The sequence below is a fragment of the Pristiophorus japonicus genome, chromosome 4, assembly GCF_044704955.1.
Source record: "Pristiophorus japonicus isolate sPriJap1 chromosome 4, sPriJap1.hap1, whole genome shotgun sequence".
NCBI classification, from domain to species: domain Eukaryota; kingdom Metazoa; phylum Chordata; class Chondrichthyes; family Pristiophoridae; genus Pristiophorus; species Pristiophorus japonicus.
Window position 1 is genome coordinate 2,482,261 of NC_091980.1, and position 18,060 is coordinate 2,500,320.

An 18,060-nucleotide genomic window follows, 5' to 3' on the forward strand; every position below is an offset into this window, starting at 1 on the left:
AAGTTTAGTGTTCAGGATGCGAGGGGAGAATTACAGAATTAAGAAGTATTGACAAAGCTGTGTGTGCAAACAATTACCTGAATTTGTTCATTGGCATCATCCAAATATTCTTGCAGTACTTTATTCTCTTCACGCAACTCCTCGGTCAGAGCTGGTTAAAAAACAAAGGATCCCTTTAATGTAATCTTCAGTGGGAATGGGAAGAAACTATCACAATAGTGACATTTACCCATTTATAACCCAACCACCGAATGGAGACAAGATGGTTACTCTTTCTCTGATAAACATGCTCATGAGAAGCTGCTTCTTTTAAAACTTCAAAAAAACTGTACCAATCAGCCCAGTTATAAATGAGACTTGCCTCTGGGGGAGGGGCAGAAGTAGGGAAGGAGCGTAAACAACAGCATGTACAAACAAATCTTAACCCTAGTGAGAACTTAAATGCACTCGCACCCAAGTCATTTTAAAAAGAAATAATTTGCTCAAATATCATGTAAACTTGCTTCAAACATTGGCTTGAAATGATGTGAACGTTGTCAATTTGACAGATGTCTGCTATCAAAACTCTTGACCAAATAATTACAACTTGGTCTGTTTGAAGTTTCATTTTAGTACTTAGATTTCTTTCCAGCTGCCTGTAGAAATATTGGAACTGCTTGACATCAGCTCTCCCTGGAGTTCTATTGAAATTTTTTACATTAGGGTTTTCACTGTTGCAGGCAACATAGCTTCAGATTCTCCTGAAATGCACAATCTAGCATGGACTCAGAAACCATGGCCTAGGAAAGTCTGTAAACCTCTTGGATTCTGCACGTGTTGATCTGCAAGCAGGTTATTCTAGTGCTTGGCATTTTATGTTCTGGAAATATTCCACTTTAATGTGAGTATATGCAATGTACATAATTTTCATATGATCTAATCAATAGTTTGACCTAAGAAATAGGAGGAGGAGGCCATAATGGATGCATTGGTGGTCATTTTCCAACAGTCTATCGACACTGGGATCAGTTCCTATGGATTGGAGGGTAGCTAATGTATCATCACTTTTTTTTTTAAAAAGGGAGAGAGAAAACAGGGAATTATAGACTGGTTAGCCTGACATCAGTAGTGGGGAAAATGTTGGAATCAATTATTAAGGATGAAATAGCAGCCTGACAGGATCGGTCCAAGTCAGCATAGAAACATAGAAAATAGGTGCAGGAGTAGGCCATTCAGCCCTTCCAGCCTGCACTGCCATTCAATGAGTTCATGGCTGAACATGAAACTTCAGTACCCCCTTCCTGCTTTCTCGCCATAACCCTTGATCCCCCGAGTAGTAAGGACTTCATCTAACTCCCTTTTGAATATATTTAGTGAATTGGCCTCAACTACTTTCTGTGGTAGAGAATTCCACAGGTTCACCACTCTCTGGGTGAAGAAGTTTCTCCTCATCTCGGTCCTAAATGGCTTACCCCTTATCCTCAGACTGTGACCCCTGGTTCTGGACTTCCCCAACATTGGGAACATTCTTTCTGCATCTAACCTGTCTAAACCCGTCAGAATTTTAAACGTTTCTATGAGGTCCCCTCTCATTCTTCTGAACTCCAGTGAATACAAGCCCAGTTGATCCAATCTTTCTTGATAGGTCAGTCCCGCCATCCCGGGAATCAGTCTGGTGAACCTTCGCTGCACTCCCTCAATAGCAAGAATGTCCTTCCTCAAGTTAGGAGACCAAAACTGTACACAATACTCCAGGTGTGGCCTCACCAAGGCCCTGTACAACTGTAGCAACGCCTCCCTGCCCCTGTATTCAAATCCCCTCGCTATGAAGGCCAACATGCCATTTGCTTTCTTAACCGCCTGCTGTACCTGCATGCTAACCTTCAATGACTGATGTACCATGACACCCAGGTCTCGTTGCACCTTCCCTTTTCCTAATCTGTCACCAAAGTGGATAACCTCACATTTATCCACATTATACTTCATCTGCCATGCATTTGCCCACTCACCTAACCTATCCAAGTCACTCTGCAGCCTAATAGCATCCTCCTCGCAGCTCACACTGCCACCCAACTTAGTATCATCCGCAAATTTGGAGATACTGCATTTAATCCCCTCGTCTAAATCATTAATGTACAATGTAAACAGCTGGGGCCCCAGCACAGAACCTTGCGGCACTCCACTAGTCACTGCCTGCCATTCTGAAAAGTACCCGTTTACTCCTACTCTTTGCTTCCTGTCTGACAACCAGTTCTCAATCCATGTCAGCACACTACCCCCAATCCCATGTGCTTTAACTTTGCACATTAATCTCTTGTGTGGGACCTTGTCGAAAGCCTTCTGAAAGTCCAAATATACCACATCAACTGGTTCTCCTTTGTCCACGTTACTGGAAACATCCTCAAAAAATTCCAGAAGATTTGTCAAGCATGATTTCCTTTCACAAATCCATGCTGACTTGGACCTATCATGTCACCATTTTCCAGATGCACTGCTATGACATCCTTAATAATTGATTCCATCATTTTACCCACTACTGAGGTCAGGCTGACCGGTCTATAATTCCCTGCTTTCTCTCTCCCTCCTTTTTTAAAAAGTGGGGTTACATTGGCTACCCTCCACTCCATAGGAACTGATCCAGAGTCAATGGAATGTTGGAAAATGACTGTCAATGCATCCGCTATTTCCAAGGCCACCTCCTTAAGTACTCTAGGATGCAGTCCATCAGGCCCTGGGGATTTATCGGCCTTCAATCCCATCAATTTCCCCAACACAATTTCCCGACTAATAAAGATTTCCCTCAGTTCCCCCTCCTTACTAGACCCTCTGACCCCTTTTATATCCGGAAGGTTGTTTGTATCCTCCTTAGTGAATACCGAACCAAAGTACTTGTTCAATTGGTCTGCCATTTCTTTGTTCCCCGTTATGACTTCCCCTGATTCTGACTGCAGGGGACCTACGTTTGTCTTCACCAACCTTTTTCTCTTTACATACCTATAGAAACTTTTGCAATCCGCCTTAATGTTCCCTGCAAGCTTCTTCTCGTACTCCATTTTCCCTGCCCTAATCAAACCCTTTGTCCTCCTCTGCTGAGTTCTAAATTTCTCCCAGTCCCCAGGTTCGCTGCTATTTCTGACCAATTTGTATGCCACTTCCTTGGCTTTAATACTATCCCTGATTTCCCTAGATAGCCACGGTTGAGCCACCTTCCCTTTTTTATTTTTACGCCAGACAGGAATGTACAATTGTTGTAATTCATCCATGCGGTCTCTAAATGTCTGCCATTGCCCATCCACAGTCAACCCCCCAAGTATCATTCGCCAATCTATCCTAGCCAATTCACGCCTCATACCTTCAAAGTTACCCTTCTTTAAGTTCTGGACCATGGTCTCTGAAATTACTGTTTCATTCTCCATCCTAATGCAGAATTCCACCATATTATGGTCACTCTTCCCCAAGGGGCCTCGCACAATGAGATTGCTAATTAATCCTCTCTCATTACACAACACCCAGTCTAAGATGGCCTCCCCCCTAGTTGGTTCCTCAACATACTGGTCTAGAAAACCATCCCTTATGCACTCCAGGAAATCCTCCTCCACCGTATTGCTTCCAGTTTGGCTAGCCCAATCTATGTGCATATTAAAGTCACCCATTATAACTGCTACACCTTTATTGCATGCACCCCTAATTTCCTGTTTGATGCCCTCCCCAACATCCCTATTACTGTTTGGAGGTCTGTACACAACTCCTACTAACGTTTTTTGCCCTTTGGTGTTCTGCAGCTCTATCCATATAGATTCCACATCATCCAAGCTAATGTCTTTCCTAACTATTGCATTAATCTCCTCTTTAACCAGCAATGCTACCCCACCTCCTTTTCCTTTTATTCTATCCTTCCTGAATGTTGAATACCCCTGAATGTTGAGTTCCCAGCCCTGATCATCCTGGAGCCACGTCTCCGTAATCCCAATCACATCATATTTGTTAACATCTATTTGCACAATTAATTCATCCACCTTATTGCGGATACTCCTTGCATTAAGACACAAAGCCTTCAGGCTTGTTTTATTAACACCCTTTGTCCTTTTAGAATTTTGCTGTACAGTGGCCCTTTTTGTTCTTTGCCTTGGGTTTCTCTGCCCTCCACTTTTACTCATCTCCTTTCTGTCTTTTGCTTTTGTCTCCTTTTTGTTTCCCTCTGTCTCCCTGCATTGGTTCCCATCCCCCTGCCATATTAGTTTAAATCCTCCCCAACAGCACTAGCAAACACTCCCCCTAGGACATTGGTTCCGGTCCTGCCCAGGTGCAGACCGTCCGGTTTGTACTGGTCCCACCTCCCCCAGAACCGGTCCCAATGCCCCAGGAATTTGAATCCCTCCCTGCTGCACCACTGCTCAAGCCACGTATTCATGGATTTATGAAGGGGAAATCATACTTGACAAATCTTCTGGAATTTTTTGAGGATGTAACTAGTAGAGTGGACAAGGGAAAATCAGTGGATGTGGTGTATTTGGACTTTCAAAAGGCTTTTGACAAGGTCCCACACGAGATTAGTGTGCAAAATTAAAGCACATGGTATTGGGGGTAATGTACTGACATGGATAGAGAACAGATTCGCAGACAGGAAGCAAAGAGTAGGAATAAACAGGTAATTTTCAGAATGGCAGGCAGTGACTAGTGGAGTGCCGCAGGGCTCAGTGCTGGGACCCCAGCTATTTACAATATACATTAATGATTTAGATAAAGGAATGGAATGTAACATCTCCAAGTTTGCAGATGACACTGTTGGAGCGGATTTTTGGACATATACTTGATTGTATACAGGACCAAACATTTGTTTTATTTTCCCCTTTAAATGAATTTTGTAAGGGACAATACTGATGCTTTAAACAGTTAAACTTCAAGGTATGCTGGCCTTGAGTTAATGGAGATAGGAAAGTGAGATAATGAACACTGGAGAGTTAAGTGTTGGGTATGTTTGTTTATACCAGTGTCAAAAGCCTGCACTTGTTTATACTGCCCTGTCACAATGCAGGATGGGTTATATCCAAAGCTTAGCCTTCGATAGTCAAAGCTTTGTAGTGCTAAAGCATGTGTTGTAAAGTGACGTAATTTGTAAGATAAAAGAACTTCACTGCAGATACCAATTTGAGAAGTGGTTCAAAGACAGGGGTCTTTAACACTTCTCCCAAAGCTTTGTCTCCGATTTAATAAACCTCTCATTATATATTATACAGTCTCGGAAATATTTTTCCACAACAAAATGGCGTCACGACAGGATACTGTCTGATCAGACGTGATCATTTGAGACAGTATCTGGAATCTGGTGTTAGAGACTGAAAAGAGAGGTGTACGGGCACGACAGGATAGTGTATAAGATACGAGTAAGTAGATAGCGGGAGGAGGTTGTCTAACCAGTTTGATTTTTCCCTTTGGTAAATAAGGTTGGTGCAGAAGGGAACTGATCACTCCAACCAAGAGCTGGAAAAAAAACTCCGGTGGTAAGGAAACACGCTAGCTTTGTTGCGAAGACAAAGAGTCCCCACAGAGTAGTCGTGGCCGTGAGTATTACAGGAACAAAGGGAAACGTCCGAGACTGGCGAAGGTGGAAGGTAAGGAAGGGAATGTAAAACACGGGCCGCCCGGGTCGTTAATTAATTCCTATATGACCGATCGACAGGTCTTAATCAAGAAAATGCAAAAGGACGGTTGGGATGTATCCCAGACGTTAGAACAACAGCGAAGTTGGATAGTTAAACAAAAGAAAGATAAAACTAAAAAAGCCGGAGTATTATTGGTGCATCAGTTAGCTGGACTAATTGAACAGGTTAAGGAGGTTAAAGAGAAAATGGATGAAAAAAGTAAACAATTAAACCAGGCACAAAGGAAAAATATAGAGTGGGAAAAGAAATGCCTGGCGCTGGAACAACAGATCCAGGATCGATCTCAATGGGGGGGATCGCTGCCCCCTTACGAGAATTATCAATGCGAAGCAACCGCCCCGGGTCAGGAAGATTTAGAAACCCTCCCGGTGGCGCCGGTAATAAGAGGGGGGACGACCGTAAATCCCACTGCGACCTATAAGCCCTTTACCCCCGGCAAAAGACAGCAGATAATGGCATCGCTGGGTAAATTACAGCCCCGATGTGCGAATATTACATTTTGGGCAGGGCTGGATACAGTTTGGGTGGGCCACCAACTACACCTCAGAGATATCCACCAACTAGTCCGAGCGGCTTGCCCGGCAGATCGGTGGAGAGTAGTGGCCGGAGGAGCCGCGGTAGCAGCCAATGTCGACTTTTCAGGGGGACGTTGGACACACGCGGTACCTTTAACCACCGAAGTAGATGGTCAACAGGCAGCCTTTGTCCCTTTTAAAACCGAGATCCAACGAGTTTTAGGTAACGCCCCGACTAATTGGGGTAAAATTACTACAACCAAACAGCAAAAAGGGGAAGGAGCCTCAGAGTATGGGGAACGATTGTTCCAGATATATCAAGAATGCTCTGGACAGGAAAACCCGGGCCGCGGCGACCGAACATTTATTCAGGCATTCAAGGACGGACTATCCGCTGCACACCAGACCATTATAAAAATGGGAGTAATTGTAACCCAGGATTATGATGAACTGGTCGAGTGGGCTAGTGGTGTCCAGGGAGGGGGCGATGAAAAATCTCAGACAAAGATAAAGCAGGAAAAGGTCTCTGCCACGGGAACAGGAGGAGGGCAGAAAAGGGGGACTTGCCATAATTGTGGAAAACCAGGCCATTTTGCCCCAGGGAATGCAAAGGGAAAGGCAGTGAAAAGCAATGTACGTATTGTGGTAAGAAAGGGCACCTGGAAGCGACATGCTATGGTAAAAATGGCTATCCTAATAAGGCAAGGACCCTGTCAGAACAGGAATACCAGAAGTGGCAGGCGTACAAAGCCACCCTGTGATGTCCGGCAGCCCCTGTACAAAGTAAAAAGGAGGGAAGGATATATGTGTCTGCACTAGTAGGGGGCCGACAGTGTGAGATGCTAGTGGACACGGGAGCCTCAATATCCATTACCAATATGCTCCTTCCCGTCACCGACAAGGCGGCTCTGATAAACGGAATAGAAGGACGGCCCACACTGGCCTACCTGAGTACCACCCAATTGGTGGAAATTGATAACATATATACCCATGAGATTTTACGTATGCAAGAATCGTGAGGGAACAATATTGGGGAATGATGTAATGAGGGAATTTAAGGCCCTGATTAATTGCGGCAAGGGGAAACTGACATGGCCAAAGGCGGATGGCAGTAAGGGAGATTTAGGACAGATAGCCCACCATGTGGAAAGTTTAGGTGTAGCTACAGCCACAAAAACTGACTGGCTTATCAGGACTGGAGGGTATGGAGGCATATGTGCCTCTGTGCCCGGGGTCTGGGCACAGACAAAATTGGATACTGGAAAGGCAAAGATGGATCCTATTAAAGTCCCTGGCCCACCTCATAGGGTATTGTCGATGTGGTTTATAAGACCTGAAGCTAGAACAGCAGTTGTAGAAATAGTAAAAGGGCTAGTGGAAAAGGGTATCTTAAAAGAAACAGTTAGCACCACTAACTCCCCAACATGGCCGGTAGGGAAACCAGATGGGAGTTATAGACTCACAATCGACTACACTGCCCTTAACAAGGTCACCCACAAATTACACCCGATAGTGGCCAGCCCCTCCACAATTCTTAATGGATTATCCCCTGAACATAAGATCTTTACAGTCCTGGACATAGCCAATGGTTTTTGAGCCCTTCCCCTCGACCCAGAATCACAAGAAAAATTTGCCTTCACGGTGGAGGATAAACAATATACTTGGACCCGATTGCCACAAGGATTCCATAATAGTCCTGCCATATTCCATCGAGTCATGAGGGATATACTAAAACAAAGAGGTACCGGCAGGAAATAGTATTTTACAATATGTCGACGACATATTAATAGCCTCAGAAACCAAGGAAGGACATCAGGCAACCCTATACTTAGTATTAAGGGCTCTGGAAACGGCAGGCCTTAAGGTTAACCCCAAAAAGGCCCATGTAGGGAAATCCCAGGTCCTGTACCTAGGGTACTGCCTCTCAAAGGGGCTGAAAGAAATGCGCTCGGATAGGAAAAAGGCTGTCAAGGACATGCCTAGACCAGTCACGGTAACGGGGGTGAGGAAGGTACTGGGCCACTTTAATTACAGCCGGAACTTTATCCCTGATTTTGCAAAAATTGCTGAGCCAATACAAAGATTAGTGAAAGGGGAGAAACCGGCCCTAGACCTCAGAGTGGGGCCCTGAACAAGAACAGGCGTATAGTAAACTCAAGTCAGAACTAGTCTCCGCACCTGGATTGGGACTGCCTGACATGGGTAAGGATTTCCACATCCACTGTAACAATGAAGGTGGTTTCTATATGGCCGTGGTCACCCAAGATCATGGGGATAAAAGGAGACCTATAGCCTATTACTCTACCACCGAAAGCCCGGTGGTGACTGGGTTATCCAGATGTATAGCTGCGCTAGATTGCGCAGCTTGGGCGGTAAAAATAAGCGAGCCTGTGGTGATGACTGGAAACATCATTCTCCACACTAAACACACATTGGTAGAAATGTTAAACACAGAAAAACTGAGAACCGTATCTAATATGAGACGGGCAAAGTGGGAAGCAGTCCTCTTAACACCCAACAAAGCGGTAACCAAAATTAGGGATGTTGGAAACAACCCCGCAGAAGGTATGATAGGTGAGGGGGAACCCCACTTTTGCGAAGAGGTATGTGAGGCTATGGAATAAGATAGAATAAAAGACGTCCCCCTTCAAACCGCAGAACAAACCTCGTCTGTGGACGGCTCAGGAAAATACGTAGAGGGACTACCTCGTACTGGATGGGCCGTAGTTAACCAGGATCTAGAGACAGTTGAATCAGGGCGAATTAATGGGGGGTCGTCAGCTCAAGTGGCAGAACTGGTAGCCCTCACCCGGGCACTGGAATTATCGGAAAATAAGATTGTTAATATCTATACGGACAGTAGATATGCATTCGGGGTAGTACATGATTATATGACAGCATGGGGGAGAAGGGGTTTTATCACAACTAGCGGACATCCCATAAAGCATCAGCTGAGAATAGAAGCTCTTTTAGCAGCCAGTAATAAACCACAACAGGTAGTGGTTATTAAAATTAAAGCCCACAGGAGGGAGCCGGACCGAACCAGTCCAGATTGGCTGAGTCACCAGGGGAATATAGCTGCAGCCGTAGCTGCACAGGAGGCATTAGAACAGGAAGAGTGTGAGGAAGCCTCAGTCAGTGCCGCTGGGGCCCGAGACCAACAGGTAAGTATTGAGAAACTACACCAGGACACTTCTGAGGAGGAAATAGGTATGTGGACAAAGCAGGGCGCAACGCAAGGGAAGGATAACGTTTGGAGACGAAACGACAAGGTAATGGTGCCTGAATGCATACAGAATACCTTATTGGAGTTGCATCATGGCCTATCGCATTCAGGACGAGAGGCCATGACCGGGAGTCTTAGGAGAGATTGGTGATGGAAGGGGATGGGGAGAGATATTGCTAAATATTGCCATCGATGAGTTACGTGCGCACAATATAATCCAGGCAGGCCCATTAAAATTAAAATGGGACACCAGCCCCGTCCACGGGGGCCATGGGAACACGTACAAATTGATTTCACAGGTCCTTTGCCCCCATCCCATGGAACAAGATATTGCCAAGTGATTATAGATCAATTTACCCGCTGGGTGGAAGCTTTCCCCACACGTGATTGCACTGCCTCAACAGTGACAAGGATATTGACCGAGCAGGTGATTCCCCGATGGGGAGTGCCTCAACAGTGGCAAGGATATTGACCGAGCAGGTGATTCCCCGATGGGGAGTGTCTCTTGAAATAGATTCCGACCAAGGCACCCACTTCACCGGAAAAATTGTAAAAACAATATGCCAGCTGATGGGCATAAAACAAAAATTCCACATTCCCTACCACCCGCAGAGTTCTGGGATGGTAGAGCGCATGAACCATACCCTTAAGAACGCCCTGGCAAAGGCCATGCAAACGTCAGGAAAAACGTGGACAGAAGTATTACCCATTATATTGATGAAGTTAAGAGGCACGACAAACCGGACAACCGGATTAACTCCTTATGAACTAATGACAGGAAGGGCAATGCAATTACCAGAGAACATCATAACAGGGGGGGGCTGATGTAGGCCCATTAAAAGACAAAATAAAACGGTATGTTTTGGAACTAAGTACTCAATTAAAAGGGATGCGTAAATTAGTTAGGGACAATCAGGAAGAAAGAGACGCGGAAGCAGAGCTTACAAAGCTCCCTGAAGTCCCGTTGGCAGGAAGTCGCGTTATGGTAAGGGTCCTCCCGGGAAAACCAGGGTTTGCCCCAAAATGGATAGGACCATATGAGGTTATAATCAACGGGGACACTTGTGCCTGCATCGATGTGAAAGGGAGCGGACAATGGAAGCATTGGACCCAGCTTAAGGTTTTTGAACCAGCCGTTTAGCACACGTATTAGTTGTTGTTGTTTGTCTATTTACAGATTGACAGCGAGAGATTCTTCAAGCAAGCCATACGGCCATTTTGCCTTTGACTATTTGTTAAATATAGAGTAATAAGATGATGAAATGAGAACTTTTCTAGTTGCTGGGTATGTTCGCACATCCCCATACATAGCAAAGGAGGCATCCCTTTGAGGTCAATCTCCCTTAACATCTTGGAAGTAGCGGAGTGGGTATTGCAACAAAACGGTACAGGGGAAGTAAATGATACTTGGAACCAGAGTGGGGATAAAGAAACGTGGAGATCGGGGGGTTACCTTTTGGATGCATTGACGGATGGTACCAGCCGGAATACAATAGGTCGGTACGACCCCCGTTCCTGGTTTTGACCAACACCTCAGGAGTTGGAAGGCCACCGCTAACATTTGTTTCACTAGAGACCTGACTGGTGAGGAAACAGGTTTTGTAGCAGGATATAGCAATTGTACGCAATACTTTAACCTCACCAGGTGAAACATAATAGCCAGCGAAACAAACCAGGGATTTTTTGAAATAGAGGGTTTGAAGAATCAGACAAGTAGCCAGGACTAGGTGGCGACGGGGGCTGAGAGAGAGATTGGGATCGAATCTAACAGCATACAATGGCACTTATTTTGTGTGCGGACATAAGGCCTACCCCTGGTTGCCTCAGAACTGGAGGGGGTCCTGTTATTTGGGATATGTGGTCCCTTTTGTCAGACGGGTACGTACTTTAGCAGAAGTACAGACACCAGGTCGACTAAGACTAGATCTTACCCCGGTAGAGAGGCTATTTGGGGTCATGATGCTCCCATTCGGGATAGGACGTACCATGGATGAATTACGTAACCTAGAGAGGGTACTGGAACAGATAGTAACGACACTGCTGAAGCAATGGAGGGCATAACGGCTGAAATGGTAGCCATACGCACAATGGTACTCCAGAACCGAATGGCCCTAGATACTAGCACAAAGTGGGGGCACATGTGCCTTAATTGGAGCTGAATGTTGCACTTACATTCCCGATAATTCAGAAAACATAACCAACCTCGCTGATCACATAAGGGAAGTAAAGTTATCCACAACAACAGGAGGATCTGGCTGGTTTGACTGGCTGTTAGGGGGATCCTGGGGGTCCTATCTTATGCATGGAGCAATTATTCTGGTTGTAATAATAATTACTTGCTGTCTGATTTTCGGGTGTTTTAATATCTGCTGTAAAGTTATGATGGCTCGACTGATGCCAGTAGCCAGTGTAATCGCCGAAGAAGAAGCACACCTGATGGAAATACCTGAAGACACCAAGAATGAAGAAACAGACGACGATGACACCGACCACTATCTTTGAAGGGTAGCCTAGAGCAACAGGCAAGGTGGACATACGGAACATCAGGGAAGTAACATACCCCAAAGGACGAATATATGCTACTATCATTGTGGTCATATAGATTTCGTAAACATCCTCCAAGACCAAAAGGGGGAATATTGTTGAAGCGGATTTTTGGACATATACTTGATTGTATACGGGACCAAACATTTGTTTTATTTTCCCCTTTAAATGAATAAGGGACAATACTGATGCTTTAAACAGTTAAACTTCAAGGTATGCTGGCCTTGAGTTAATGGAGATAGGAAAGTGAGATAATGAACACTGGAGAGTTAAGTGTTGGGTATGTTTGTTTATACCAGTGTCAAAAGCCTGCACTTGTTTATACTGCCCTGTCACAATGCAGGATGGGTTATATCCAAAGCTTAGCCTTCGATAGTCAAAGCTTTGTAGTGCTAAAGCATGTGTTGTAAAGTGACGTAATTTGTAAGATAAAAGAACTTCACTGCAGATACCAATTTGAGAAGTGGTTCAAAGACAGGGGTCTTTAACACTTCTCCCAAAGCTTTGTCTCTGATTTAATAAACCTCTCTTTATATATTATATAGTCTCGGAAATATTTTTCCAGAACAACACTAAGTTGGGTGGCAGTGTGAGCTGTGAGGAGGATGTTAAGAGGCTGCCGGGTGACTTGGACAGGTTAGGTGAGTGGGCAAATGAATGGCAGATGCAGTATAATGTGGATAAATGTCAGGTTATCCACTTTGGGGGCAAAAACAGGAAGGCAGATCATCTGAATGGTGACAGATTAGGAAAAGGGGAGGTGCAACGAGACCTGGGTGTCATGGTACATCAGTCATTGAAAGTTGGCATGCAGGTACAGCAGGCGGTGAAGGCAGCAAATGGTATGTTGGCCTTCATAGCGAGAGGATTTGAGTATAGGAGCAGGGAAGTCTTACTGCAGTTGTACAGGGCCTTGGTGAGGCCACACCTGGAGTATTGTGTACAGTTTTGGTCTCCTAATCTGAGGAAAGACATTCTTGCTATTGAGGGAGTGCAGCAAAGATTCACCAGGCTGATTCCTGGGATGGCAGGACTGACAAGAAGAAAGACTGGATCGACTAGGCTTACATTCACTGGAATTTAGAAGAATGAGAGGGGATCTCACAGAAACATAAAATTCTGACGGGATTAGACAGGTTAGATTGAAGAAGAATGTTCCCGATGTTGGGGAAGTCCAGAACCAGGGGTCACAGTCTAAGGATAAGGGGTAAGCCATTTAGGACCGAGATGAGGAGAAACTTCTTCACTCAGAATTGTGAACCTGTGGAATTCTCTACCACAGAAAGTTGTTGAGACCAGTTCGTTAAGATATATTCAAAAGGGAATTAGATGGGGCCCTATCGGCTAAAGGGATCAAGGGGTATGGAGAGAAAGCAGGAATGGGGTACTGAAGTTGCATGATCAGCCATGAACTCATTGAATGGCGGTGCAGGCTCGAAGGGCCGAATGGCCTATTCCTGCACCTATTTTCTATGTTTCTATGTTTGGCCCCTCAATAAGATCATGGCTGATCTGATCTGATAATGGCCTCAACTCCACTTCCCTGCCCGCTCCCCATAACCCTTCACCCCTTTATTGTTCAAGAATTTGTCTATCTCCACCACAAACATATTCAATGACCCAGCCTCCACAGATCTCTGGGGAAGAGAATCCCAGATATTCACAGCCCTCAGAAGAAATTCCTCCTCATTTTCATTTTAAATGGGCAACCCCTTATACTGAAACTACCCCCCACCCGAGTTCTAGATTCCCCCACGAGGGAATCTAGACTAGCTAATTCATCAAGCCAAAGTAAAAACACTTTAAAAACAGTGCACAAGTCTGCTGAAATCAGTGAAGTGTCTCGAGCATTACCATGAAATTTGTCCATTTCTTTTTCCAGGTCCTCATTATGGGCTTTAGTTTCCTGGTGCATCTCCTCTGTTGGGAGAATGAACAAAGTGTGCCGTTTACTATAATCTCAAACAGACAGACTTACACACGCATAGTTAGGGTAATCTCTATTCATTGCCAGGAACTAGGACGTTATCACTGTATCGGAGCCTTCTCTTACTCACAGGAGTGGATCACAGTCAAAGCTCGGGAGAGGCAATGACTGCCCAAGCAAACTGCTCAGGTTTGCTGCAGCTTCAGAGGAGCAACTTCTGATTACTCTTCCAAATGATTTCTCACTTTCCAAAGTCAGTTTGAAACCTATGACAATACGTTAAAGTTGCCTGCGATGATAAGGAACAGTTTGGAATTGCTGAAGACTGTGCTTACACTGCAGGAAGAGACCATTGGGCCCAACAAGCCTGTCGAGTTTTGTAATCTTAAAAAGGAATAAACTACAACATCTAGCAAACAAGGATTGAGAACTTACCCAGTGATCCATTTCTTTCTTGCAATGCAGCCACTGTAGCTTTGGAGGCTTCCAGATCAGCTTGCAGGATTTTCACTTGACCTTCCAAACTAATCTGAAGATAGCTGATCTCCTACAGCATAGGATTAAAACATATATAAAAGCAGATAGGTTAATATTACACTCAGAAATAAAATGCAGACACCAGCGACATCAAATATTGAAATGGGAGGCATATAGCATGCAAGAGGTGTGACGTTAACACAGCACGAGTGGAGGTAGCAAGAAATTGGACATTGTGCACCACCAATCAATGCCCCCAACTTTCATCATTTTCTTGCGGCCATTTCATAAAAGAGCATTTGTGCTCAGCTCGATAGGGTTAGTTTTTTTTAAATAAAGCCATGATTACTTTCTAGATATTAAAATCACACAATTGTCATAAAGCAGCAAACAAAATGGACAATCTACAACATGTCACTTTGGGGGAAAAAAGGGGGCTTGGAAAGTCAACGAAATCAAACTGTTTAATTCTTATTCAAATCGTTTTGGCTCCTTCTTTATGAACGAGAAAAATGCCAAGCGTTTAAACCTAGTTTAAGTGCAAACATGTCAGAGCATGCATTTATAACCAATTTCAAGATGTAATGGACAAACCTAAGTGTATATACTGGTCTACAGGGCTGAAGGTTTAGGTTATTGATGGGGGCCTTAAAGTGTAGCGAGTTACTCATAAGTGAATCACTGCTATGGAGGGCACAGTTACTGACTTCATGGGGTAAAAGCTCTCCGTCTGTACATAATGATGGCAGCACAATTACAGTCTGCCTTCAGAAAGCTGGATTTCTTGCAGGAAGATTGAAGGTTTATATATGGGTCACTTCCTTCCTGCTCCACCTGCCTCGCCATCTATTATTTAGACTTTTGCAGGGAAGAGGGAAAAGTGGAGAAGAATGGGTTTCTGCCCCATAGGAGGCAAGGAATAAATCAATTTGCAACAAAAAAAAAAATTCTAATTTAATTCATTTTGTTAAGAGCCACTTCTCACAAACCAATTTTAAAAGATAATAAATTTGACGCGACAAAACAGATTTCTTAATCGCCCCCATTTACTGAATGTGGAATACACCCAGTTACACAGGCTTTTTGTTGAGCTTTTGAGAAAGGAATGAAAAACTGTTTGTTAGTAATATAAACATGGCTGCATGCATGCAGAAATAGGGAGGGATTTGTAAACAAGGATGACAACTTTGAAATCGAGTCATTGCTTAGCCGGGAGCCAATGTAGGTCAGTGAGCACAGGGGGTGATGGGTGAACGGGACTTGGTGCGAGTTAGGACACAGGGCAGCCGAGTTTTGGGTCACCTCAAGTTTAGGTAGGGTATAATGAGGGAGGCCAGCCAGGAATGTGTTGAAGTAGTCAAGTCTAGAGGTAACAAAGGCATGAATCAGGGTTTCAGCAATGGATGAGCTGAGGCCGGGGCGGAGACAGGCGATGTTACGGGAGGTGGAAATAGGCAGTTAAGAGTCAACCACATTGCTGTAGGTCTGGAGTCACATAGGCCAGACCGGGTAAGGGCAGCAGATTTCCTTCCCTAATAGACATTAGTGAACCCGATGGGTTTTTACAACAATCCGATAGTTTCATGGTCACCATTCAATACTAGCTTTTTATTTAATTAACGGAATTTAAATTCCCCAGCTGCCGTGGTGGGATTTGAACTCATGTCTCTGGATTATTAGTCCAGGCCTCTGGATTACTAGTACAGTAACATAACCAGTATGCTATCGTTCCCATTAATTTACACAGTGCTAGTGTCTAGGAAGGGATTACACATCAGGGCACTTGTCCAGCATTTGTACAATCTCAGTACATCACAAGCACCAAACTGGGGTCACCAATTTTAGAAAGGCAAGCATTCTTTTACTTCTGAACTTTTGACTAAACATTGAGCACCAAGATCAGGGACTAGCTGGAATTGAATGAGCTGGATCACAGCTGATGCAACAATTACAGATCGAAATCCAATCAACGGTGCCTACACATGGCAACTGGGGCCTTTACCATGTCTGGGACTGGCAGCTCTTGTAAACAATGAATCTCCATTAGCACAGTCAAAAGTTCTGATAGACTTAAGTGAATATCAGCTTGTGCAAAAGTTCCATAACATGCAAACATGTAAATGTGAAATTAGTGAATAAAAGTCATCTGTAAAGATCATATGCAATTCAAAAAGTTTAAGCCATGGAATATCAATTCTGTTCTATTACACCTGCTTTAGCAGATTGGTCAAGTTATACAGCAGGATAATGGTTTTCTGGTTACTGTCTTTACATTGCAATCAATAGGACCTGCAGCAAGTTGAATGGACTCAATTACTTTCTCATCCTTATAATCTTGTATAGGTTAAGGGGAGAACAATTGCTTAGCTAATGGCCAGTATTGGACACCAAGTTGAAAACTGCAGTACTCAATAGTAGCTACAGAAGTCAAGAACACACTCAATGGGATTTCTTCTCACTGGCAATCATTTCAGAAGTTAGAAGATCTATTAGCTATCGCTAGAGTTTAAGAAAACAAAATGAACATTGACTCGACAGTATTACGAGTAGCAATTCAAAAGCAGAAACACAAATGGACTGGCAGAACGCCCGCTCTGTACCTGAGTACTTGCACCATATGCAGAGCAGAAAGGTTGGGGGCGGGTTCAAGCTGCGTTCAAGGGCTCGAGCACACAATCGAGGCCAACTCTTCACTACTCTACTGAGGCAGTGTTGGATTAACGGAGGTGCCATCCTTCATGGAAGATATTAAACTGTGGCCACACCTGTCCATTCAGAGGGATATTACATTTTTACAGACCCCCCTCCACCCAACAGGACGAATGCAAATTCCTACTTTTGTTGTGCCTGCTTAACTAATCGCAAAGATTCAGCTAGCCTCAGCATCCCCAAGGGTACGCCCGTTACTCATCAGCTGAGCAGGAATTAACTTCCCTGGCGAAGCGCAGCGAGTGAACCCAGTGTCTGCCTCAGTGGTGACTCTGCCATCCACTCTAAGTAAAAGGGAGAGGCTGCCATCAATGGACCACTTCTCCAGTATCACTATTGTTAGAGTGAGGAGGGACAGGAAACATCCAAGAAAGTAGCAGTGATAAAGACTACATTAGCAAATCTCTTAATAAAATGCAAATGACACTTTGTCCCAACATTAATTTATTCTAAATTATTGTCCCAGTTTCTGGGTCTAGTTAAAATGACAGGATAATATTTGAAACATTATTGCAGTCACACAAGACAATGGAGTGCCATCAATCTGTGCAGCAAAAGATGACACTGCAGGCAGTGTGACTGACAGAAATTGAAAACAATCTAATCGGCAATGAAAACATGGAGACAAAGCTTCTAAAACTGAAGGAACAGAAATACTTAAACTAGAATAAATGTGACTGATACAGTACAAATTTAACTGTGGAAGATTTTACATATGACCTTTAAGGACAAGTGAACTAAGTTCACTTTAATTTGAGAGTGGAGTTAGCATTAGCTGCCTGGATAGATCATACCTTCAGTATTTCTTGCTCCTGGGGAAATTAGAAAACAGATTTACAAAGAAACATTAGAACATTAGCATGGATCGCAAGTGCACTATATGTCCCGAGTGTATGAGAGAAGGGGGGGGGGGGAAGAATGATCCCCCATGCAGTTAGCAGCCGGCCGGTGGGATAGGTGCTGCAATTGTTATCCATTAATTTTCTAAAATGGTGAAAAACTTGGAACTGCAGAACAGCA

The 18,060-nt window shown here is 44.2% G+C and overlaps 1 protein-coding gene across 2 annotated transcripts in view; it reads right to left on the minus strand.

Annotated features, from left to right (window-relative positions):
• Positions 1 to 18,060, minus strand: part of hmmr (hyaluronan-mediated motility receptor (RHAMM)) — a 78,002-nt gene that overhangs the window by 48,353 nt on the left and 11,589 nt on the right. The window contains exons 7-10 of one of the 2 annotated variants that reach the window (XM_070877966.1): positions 17,835 to 17,852; positions 14,290 to 14,401; positions 13,782 to 13,847; positions 78 to 151 (exon numbers count right to left, since the gene is read on the minus strand). In XM_070877966.1, coding sequence (XP_070734067.1) covers positions 78 to 151; positions 13,782 to 13,847; positions 14,290 to 14,401; positions 17,835 to 17,852 — 270 coding nt within the window. The remainder of the gene's footprint in view (positions 1 to 77; positions 152 to 13,781; positions 13,848 to 14,289; positions 14,402 to 17,834; positions 17,853 to 18,060) is intronic. The other variant, XM_070877967.1, reaches the window with a different exon arrangement.